This window comes from Solanum pennellii, chromosome 11 (assembly GCF_001406875.1).
Source record: "Solanum pennellii chromosome 11, SPENNV200".
In the NCBI taxonomy this organism is placed as follows: domain Eukaryota; kingdom Viridiplantae; phylum Streptophyta; class Magnoliopsida; order Solanales; family Solanaceae; genus Solanum; species Solanum pennellii.
In genome coordinates this window covers 59,055,453-59,065,164 of record NC_028647.1, presented here as the reverse complement: position 1 = coordinate 59,065,164, position 9,712 = coordinate 59,055,453, and the positions used below count along the sequence as shown (strand labels likewise).

Below are 9,712 nucleotides of genomic sequence, written 5' to 3'. Positions count from 1 at the left end.
ATATATATATATATAACCACGATGTCTGGGCAAGCTTGCGTGCACCTCGACTAATTTCACAGGATACTTACGACCTGCCACCAGCATCACGTACCCGCCAACTATATCCATCAAGACTAGACGAAATGGGAAGCAATCACCTAGTATTTTTGTCTTTGGGAGAATTTGAATTTGAGTCTTCATGGTGTTCAATCCACTTCATCATTTCATTGACTACTAGGCCACACCCTTGGTTGCGGGCATAGTGGTATTTCTTATTCTTGACTCCCCTTCCATGGTGCCATATTTCTCCCATATCACCTATCTCAATAAGGCATAGTGGTGTTTCTGGTTTTCCACCACCTTTCATTTGTGTCAAGACTTGTATGGACCATTCATCTTTCAACTTGCTAACTGCAACCAAATGTTTTTTAGGGGCATGATAAGACTTCATAGTCTTCATTGTAATGTTTTCTTTTCTAAAGTAATGCTTCTAGGCACGGAACTGAAAGTGGAGACTTTTAAGAACCCAAAACATAGTATGCTATTAAAAAAGATAGCTTTATCTATTTCCTAGTAGAATATTTCTGCACAATATTAATTAATTTTAACCCAATGAACAAACAACAATATGCACAACAATAATTATTGGTCCAAACCATTAAAAGTTACGTGTTCCTAGCTTAAACCATGTGTTATAGACTGTTAAAATAAAATATTCACAACTACTACGCCTCAATCCCAAATAAGTTTGGGTCAAGTGTACAAATTTTCCTTCTCTGTTTAGGCTCAACTCATGTGATCATCACCAAATAAAAATAAAACTGAAAATAAGTCAAATATATGAAGCTATAGTAAAATTAATAATTGTAGAAGTTCTCTAACTAGACTAAAAGCCCGTTTGGATTGACTTTAAAAAAGTAGCTTTTATGTCAAAAATAAAAAGTTAAACTGAAATTTCTATTTAAGTCATTCTTGACCTTGCCAAACACTTCCTAACTTATTTTAAGTCATTTTTGTCTTATTTTAAGTTATCTTTTTTTGATGAAGTTTTTTAAGTTATTTTTATGTTACCAAACACTTTCAGAAGTCAAAAACTGACTTAAAAGTAGGTTTGACCAACTTTTAAGCCAATCCAAACACCCTCAAAATCGTATTCCCGACTAGTAGATATAAACATATGATCTTTTTCCTCCATTATTGTCCTATCTTTAGCTAAGTCTGCGTTGATTAAAAATTAATTATTCACGCGTGTAAAAATTGTAGGGAAATATTTTTCTTCGGAATAACATGTTGCCGAATATAACAATTTATTGAATCAAATTGACTTCCAATACTAGAAGGGAAACTATCATTTCTCTAACATAAATACGTTTAGCTCACTTCAGACATTGTTACTACAATACTACCATAAGAACAATTCCATTCCAGAAAGTAGTAACATTTATACCATATAAATAGATCATTCAAAAAGTAGAAACATACATGTGAAGGTAGGTTTGTTGTCACCCAAAGTGCAATTTTTAACAAAGAGCCGCACAACAAATGGAATTAGTCAAGTTATTAACAGGTTATTCACCCCCCACTTCCACCATGACCTGCAACTATTATGTGAGGAACATATCTATAGAGGTTTTTGGTGCCATTCACTCATTGGTGTTATTGAAAATTATTTTTTAGGGGTTGTTTGGTAGCTGGATAAGAAATAAATTATTCATGTATTGATTTCTGTATAACTTATATGAAGTTTTTGGTGCCATTCACTCATTGGTGTTATTGAAAATTATTTTTTAGGGGTCGTTTGGTATCTGGATAAGAAATAAATTATTCATGTGTTGATTTCTGTATAACTTATATGACGTTTGGTAGGTAGATATAAAGTAAGTTATTCATGTATAAAATTAATATGATGTTTGGTTGACAATTTAGAAGCCCGCATAACTAGTACATGTATAAGTTAGGAAGGAAGTCTATGTATTATTTTATGCAAGATAGAAGGTGGTATAACTAATATATTTATAACTAATACATGAATAACTAATCTCTACATAACTTATACTTGCATAAAATAATACATAAATTCGCTCATAACTAATCCCTACATTACTAACATTACTAATACCTTTATACTCTAACCAGCTAGCAAACAACCCCTAAGTGCTTTTGTCTGATTTTCCCTCAATTTTTATTTCTGATGCATATCTTGTTGAGTTATAGATTATTTTGCTCTATCAGATGCAGATAATGCTAACGGTGTAGCTGTTTTTGTAGGTACCGCTGGAACTGACCAAATTCCACCAGAGTCTAGAGTTAGTCCTGGAAATCCATCTTTGAGAGCAAAACTGATGTCTATTTTTTGCCGATCAATAACTGCAGCAAACAGTTTTCCGTTGACTCTACAGTGTATTTTTGGCTGCATATACGGTAAAAATGCTGTCTTGGTGTAGAACTGGGAATGCTCGGAAACCATTATCGCATTTTGTAAAGCATTAGAATCATCAGTCATCTCTTAAAGGGGACCATAAAAACGTCCAAAACTTCATTTATGGCTTGCGTTGTTTCTTCAAGATTGTGTGCTTGTATATTAGCTTCTTTTATACACACAAATGTAGGATTTAAGCTCATGTAGACTCCCACTCTGAAATTTCTGCTTGTCTAGAATGGTTATGCTTGCCATTCTGTGATCCTCATATGGGTAAAAATGTTTTTTCTCTATGTTTATGATTTTCTCTAGAGTGGGCTACGAAAGTACTCCTTCTGTCGCAATTTATTACGTAGTTTAGATTTCTAAAGTCAAAAGTTTTTTGTTTTGACCGTGCATTCGGACATACAATTTTAAAGATTTTTGAAAAACAATTTACATATTTAAGAACTACATAAAAGTTACTTTAAGTCACAAGATTTACCAATTTAAATTATTTAAAGGGCATATCGAGCTTCCTAATTAATCTAATTTTCAAGGGATGTGCCAAGAGCGATATGTTTCAATTTTCTATTTATGCTACCTCAAACATAGAGCAGTTATTTTAATTTGCATGTTATAAAGTGCTGCATCTTATTCTTTTATTGCATTAGTAAATATGTTAGGATTTTTTCTGTCATTTCTTCAAACTTCCAGTCTTACTATTATAGAAGACAAGTCATTTATACTTTTTGCTTTTATAGGAAGTAATACAACGTCAAGGTTGAAGCAATTGGGGATGGAGTTCACAGTATGGGTCTTCAAGCATGTAAGATTTCATGACCTATGAGAATCTCTCACAACATAGTGAAGCTTAACAATCCTGTCATGTGCTAATGAAGGAGCTCAAACATTGTCCAATATAGGTTAAAGAAAGATGTGGGAAGTGCAAAAACAGTTAGGGAAACTTGAGAACATTTGTTTCCAAAACTTAAAGACTCCTTTTCATGATTATAGAGGCTTGGAGATGCCTTCACTAGATAAGTTGAAGTTCATTTCACTAGTTCACCGTGAAGGTGCCTAAGTATATGCACGATGTGGCTTTGAGTGCTCTTCTTGATTTCCTGACCGCTCTATCCAATTATATATGCAAAAATGATTTGTTTTTTTACACCAAATGCATAAGTGGAGCATGAAAGAACTTTTCATATTCCTTACTTTCCTTCCATTGCATTGGAACATCCTCTTCATCCTATCATTCAAATTGTCCTAGAAAAGGTTTGCTGCTTTTATCTGGGGTACCATGCTTCCTTAGTCCAACTCAGAACCACACTATGGTGCAATAATAAGTAATGTACATCTTTCTTGCACTCGTTGGATGAACAATACTAACTTACAAAGTTACAATAACAATATGTTCCCCATGTCTAAGATTTGCTTGCTCTAACTATTGCATTCCCTGATTACTCTCTATGTGGAGGAAAAGAGACTTCCTCTTTTGCTGTTATACTCCATATCTTCTGCCCTTCATCCCGTCTTTCCATTAAGTTACATAAGTACTAAGGTTACCTGGACCTACTTATACTTGGTCCTCTATGTAATTTATCATCTGCACCTAGTGTACGTGTAATCTTTTGTATAAACACTCCAATTCCTACTATTTCCAATACTAGATAACTCCTCTGAAGCATATCTCTCAATTATTCCCTGAATGTTGTGATGATCAACTAGAGTTTTTCTTTTTAAAAGACATCGGAGAAATTCGTTGTATTTCAGTTCTGAAGCACGGTGGATAATGAGTCCATTTGTAGTTTTTTCTCCACCTAAATATCAGATTTGGTTCACTGATTAGGGTTCAAGCTCAGGTGTCCTACAGCATAGTTAGCACAATACCACCTATGCTGTTTGAACCAAAACTTGGGAGCAAATCACTTAGAGGTGTCCTCTCACTAGCACTGTGCTTAACCGTAGATATGACGAATAATATCCAATTACCATTATGAACATTCGAGCCAAGAACCTCATGGATTCATCTTTCTCCTTTATAATGCCTTTATGGATATGCCGTCCTTAAAGACTCATTATTTAATGTGAGAATCATCCGTAACATGATGCCCTACATATGCACTACTTGCCTTTTTCCATAATGCATCCAACATTGGTTAGTAAGTTAAGTGACAATATGAGAATCAAGTGTAAAAATACTTCAGTTATTTGTTAGTGTACAACAAGAAAAGAATATAATATGAGTCTAAGGTTTGACTGTTATAGACTCATTCGTGGGTAAGGTTTGTGCACGGCGAGGCCATCAAGTTGAGACCATCACGGACTGTCATGTTGATTGGAGAGGTAATAGGTTATTGATTGGAGATTGATTTTTTTTTTTATAGAATATAGAAAGTGTGCAGCGAGGGTGCTTGTAAATCACTAGGTAGCCTAGCTCGACCTAAGCAATACCCAAAAGTCCACACCTTTCTTGGCCGGACCAACCCAACGGGCGATTTTCGACAAGTCTTTCTGAATTGGAAGAACAAGAAGGGGAACTGACCTCTTCTATTGAACCTGAAAGTTGGAGATCCACTTTTGCTTATGCTGAAAATGACAAGATTTGTCTGAGGAAGAAGATGGTCTTTGGCTTCCAGTGACAATCCACTCTTCTTATGTACACCAATTCTTTAATAACTAAAGCAATTTCATTGAATCTAATTTCTCTTGACACTTATATTATCAATATATGCAGGGAACAATGGACCAGTTGAGGCTTATGGGCCCTGTTATACTGACTGGGATTCTGAAATCTCTTGATGGTTATTCAGCAGCAGAATCAGGTGCTATTGCTCATACAAGAATGAACTTTGTTAGGCTAAGCCCTTTGAGATTGATTAATTGGCTTAGTATAATTTTTAACAAGTAATATCTGTCCAGATGTTATTGCGCGGGAGACGAAAGCATTTGCCTTCCAAGCAATTGGCTTGCTTGCTAAGAGGATGCCTCAACTTTTTAGGTATGTACCATTTTTTTTTGAAATAGGTAACTTTGTATTCACACAAAAGAACTCATCAAGAAATTGATGAGGAGGGATTCTCAAACCCCCAGGGGGTGCCATCATTCTCAAATCGAAAAACAGATTTTGTAAATCTAAATTTACAGTTGGCCTATAAACTCCACTAAATTATCTACTTCCCCCGCTAAATCTTGTTTACACCAAAAATACAGAAGGCTAAGACTTCTCGTCTTGATCATCTGGGAGCTGCTGACCCTCCCTTCAAAGCACCTCTTGTTCCTTTCTTTCCATATTGTCCACCAAATGCAAGGGGGACATTTTCCACCAATCCTCCTTTGATCCTCTCTTCCCAATTCCTTGCCAGTGTGTTAGTACCTCAAAAGTGGTTCTGGGCATTGTCCAATTTACCCCAAGTATACAAACGAGCATGTTCCACAGATCTGTAGCCATCTTGCAACGCAAAAATAAATGGCCATTTACTTCAGCCTCCTGTTCACACATATAGCACCTTGAACAGATCTGTATACCTCTTCTTTATAGCACTTCGTGGGTTAGACAAGCTCTTCTAATTACCAACCAAGTGAAGCATGCAACTTTTAAAGGGATCTTAATCTTCCATATTAATTTCCAGGGTGTAACTGTTGTCAAAAGGTGATTAGTGTTCCTTTCCCTGTAACAAGACTTCACTGTAAAGACTCCTGTGCTATGCAATTTCGAAACTGGTTTGTCGGGCTCTGCGTTAATGCCAAGGAACAAATTTAAGGCCTGAAGTAGTTTTACTACTCTTCCTACCTCCCAATCATTTAGAGCCCTTCTTAAAATAAGGTTCCAGCCTTGAGGACTCCACATTTGTGCTATAGTGTCAGTCTGTTGTAGGCTTATAATGTACAAGTCAGGATAGAGTATCCTCATTTTCACATCACCTAGCCAAATCTCATTCCAGAAGCTGATCATCCAGCCATTCCCCACTCTGAAAGTCGCATGCGAATTGAATCAGTCCACATTCTCCTGATAGTTTTCCATACTGGGCACCCAAAAGTGCCATTCACCTCTTCAGTTATCCAGTTGTTCTATAGGCCGTTTTTCTCAGCTATGAATCTCCTCCATAATGCTGTATCTTTGCAACAGAATCTCCACAGCCATTTTTGCAACAGACTAGTGTTCTGAGTACTTAAGTTCTTATTGCCCAGACGTCCTTGTGATTTGTTCATTATCACATCTTCCTATTTAATCAGAGTGTATCCTTGCTTCTCTTTGTTCCCTTGCCAGAGGAACACCCTTCTCAACTTGTTGAGTTTCTTTTCTAACTTTTTGGTAGTGGAAAAAGACTTAGTATAGAAGTTGGGAGGGCATCCAAAACTGATTTTATAAGTCACTCTACCTCCCAGAGACAAATATTGACTCTTCCACCTTGTCAGCTTCCTTTCACTTCTCTCCAAGACTTCACTCCATACTTCTAATTCTTTGTTCTTGGCTCCCAAGGACATCCCCAGGTATTTGGTGGGAAGAAAAGCCACTTGGCAGTCCAGGTTGTCGGCTAGGCCTTGCATATTATTGACTTGATTAACTCTGGGAACAGGCAGCTGTGTTTTCTTTTCACTCTCCCTCTCTTCTCCAGACGTCCCTCCCCTCCCTCCTCCCTCCCTCCCTTCCCCGGGGCCTTTCTTTTGTTTGCAGCTAAATTAGATACTTTTTAATGTGCCATTTTCTTTTTGAATTTGTTACAGAGATAAAGTCGATGTTGCTTCAAGGCTCTTTGCTGCCCTGCAATCTGAGGCCCAATTTCTCCGTCTTACTATTCAAGAAGCAACAAATTCCCTTGCTTTTGCTTACAAGGTTCTACTTTCTAAGCTGTCAACACTATTTGTCGTATATTTAAATTTTCTATATCTCCACCCATCTTTTATTACATCTTTTGATGGCTATTTGGTTTCAGGGTGCACCACAAAATGTATTAAATGATCTGGAGGCGCTCCTTCTGAGAAGTTCTCAAGTGGTAGGATACATTTGTACTATTGATTCCTTTTTTTTGTTCCAGTGTTATGCTTGTTTCCGTCAACTTTAGGGACTGTATTTAATATGGATGCAGGTTGTTATTTATTGTTTAATTCGATGCAAGCTGTTATTTATTGTTTAATTCGTTTTCTTTTTCAAAAGGAGGAAAGCGAAGTGCGCTTTTGTGCTATGAGATGGGCAACCTTGTTGTTTGACATGCAGCATTGCCCAAGCAGATTTATTTGTATGGTTGGAGCTGCTGACACTAAGCTGGATATAAGGTTAGCTTATGATGTTTGCTGGTTAACATTAAGTGAAGATTCTTGTTTAGCAAATAGCAACTGTTCGATATCTTTCTACAATAATCACTTACGACCATACTAGTACTTTTGCATATTTAGAATCTTTGCTGAGCTTTTTACAGGTTCCCTCATTATTGAAGATTCTGGTTTAGCAACTGTTCGATATCTTTCTACAATATCACTTACGACCATAGTAGTACTTTTGCATATTTAGAATCTTTCCTGAGCTTTTCACAGCTTCCCTCATTGTGTAGCTTAATGTTTCAATTGTAAGTTGGTTAACTTGTCAATTTAGATAATCTGTATCTCTCTTTTGGTTACTCGTTCTTGGTATGTAATACAGAATGGCAATCTGGCATTTGACAATTAATCCTTGATATATGGTTATGCTTCTCAACATGAATAATTGTATCTAACTTGAAAAATAGACCAGTTTTCTGTGGAATTCTATGGCAATAATTTTATCAACCATGTTGAGTAATTTCTAGAAAACCATATATTGGCATGGGCTTCTCTCCTTTTTGTTCACTACTTGTATCCTGGGACTTAAATCCCACAACCAGTTATCAAAGGCACATTTAAACCTTGAAGCGAGTCTCAAAACGAGTTGAGCGCTTTCCCTCACTTAATGTGCGCTTCAGTGTCGTCATCAAGACTCCAAGAGATACTTTTCCTTGTGAATGAGCATTTCTTGAAGAGGTGACGCTAAACCATTGACATTTTACATTATCGTAAAAACAATCAATTTCCTTGTCCATATATTTGTTATTCCTGCCTATATTATTAGTCTTGGACTACACATATATATAGTTGTATATCTTCTCCATTTGCACATTTCTCAATAAAGCTCACCCTTTATTTGCGCTTTTAACTTAAAGCCCCAACAAACCTTAGAACTTTTGGACTTATCGTTTTTGATAAAACTGTCCACAACATCAGTAAATTATTACCTTTTCTAAAAAATTCTATTAGTCATTTGGTGATGCTGTTCCTTCTGAGTCATGAACCTATTCCACTTTAATTTTAACTGTAACACCATTCCTTGAAGCTTTCTCCCCCTTTTTCTGGTCAACAAGTGTGGTTCTGCACTAATTTTGTAATTTGGATCCTTCAAGTGGAAGAATGTATTCCATTTGTGTTAGTGTTTGCAAGCTAATAATGATGGTAGAATGGAGGGTGGAGATGTGAGAACCCTGGAAAACTAACTATAGGTTTGGGACAGCCAGTCATAGTGCACCTGTTCCACATACTGGCATTGTGGATGCTTTAATGCAACCAGAAGTTTCATTCATATCGTGAGTCACTACCAAAGATATGCCTATATCACATTATACAACCTTCTCATCAAATGTGTACGACTTGAGAATATTTTTTTAGTAATTTTTACTTAAATTTTGAGGTAAGGCTCTGTGGAAGTTGGCAATTGTGAGAACAAATTACACTTGGTAACACCAGATTGTTCGAAATGTGAATGCCGTCTGCTTTTGTCTGCGTGTGGAACGGTGTTGGCTTCTCCGTGGATGCTATTTTAATAGGATGATTCCTTACTGTATCTTCAATTGAACACCAAAGAGATCCATCTAGAGACCTTTTATGCATAGTTCACTTTATGTAGGTGGACATGTTGCCCTTATAACTCTTCATCTACCAGAGAATATGTAACAAACTTGTCAATAAGGCCTTGCCCGAGTGTTGTGGTTGCGCTGGCACTGGCAGAACATGAATGTTCAGGTTCAGTTCTCTCTACCAGCATAAACTGTTGATAAATAGTTTATGGTATCTTAGGCCTAATGTAAAATGCAATTAGCTAGATTATATTCAACAATGGAGGAGGAAAAGCCCTTTGATCAAACAAGTTTTAGCCTCTTACAGTAAAGTGTGCTTCCCTCCCCCCTAATCCCAAAAAAATTGTCTCTCCCTCCTCGTTTGGTGAAACATGGTAAGATTATATAGCTGACCCCAACTTGTATGGGACTAAGGCATGGTTGTTGTGGTGCTTGTTTATGTAATTTTCTTTTTCTGGGGGGGGGG

The 9,712-nt window shown here is 36.6% G+C and overlaps 1 protein-coding gene across 5 annotated transcripts in view; it reads left to right on the top strand.

The window, feature by feature from the left end:
- LOC107004601 (proteasome adapter and scaffold protein ECM29) overlaps window positions 1–9,712 on the top strand; it is a 57,205-nt gene that overhangs the window by 10,468 nt on the left and 37,025 nt on the right. For all 5 annotated transcript variants that reach the window (XM_027913238.1, XM_027913239.1, XM_015202865.2 and 2 more), the window contains 7 exons: window positions 2,251–2,403; window positions 3,145–3,209; window positions 5,121–5,208; window positions 5,306–5,384; window positions 7,112–7,220; window positions 7,321–7,380; window positions 7,542–7,660. In XM_027913238.1, the coding sequence (XP_027769039.1) occupies window positions 2,251–2,403; window positions 3,145–3,209; window positions 5,121–5,208; window positions 5,306–5,384; window positions 7,112–7,220; window positions 7,321–7,380; window positions 7,542–7,660 (673 nt within the window). The remainder of the gene's footprint in view (window positions 1–2,250; window positions 2,404–3,144; window positions 3,210–5,120; window positions 5,209–5,305; window positions 5,385–7,111; window positions 7,221–7,320; window positions 7,381–7,541; window positions 7,661–9,712) is intronic.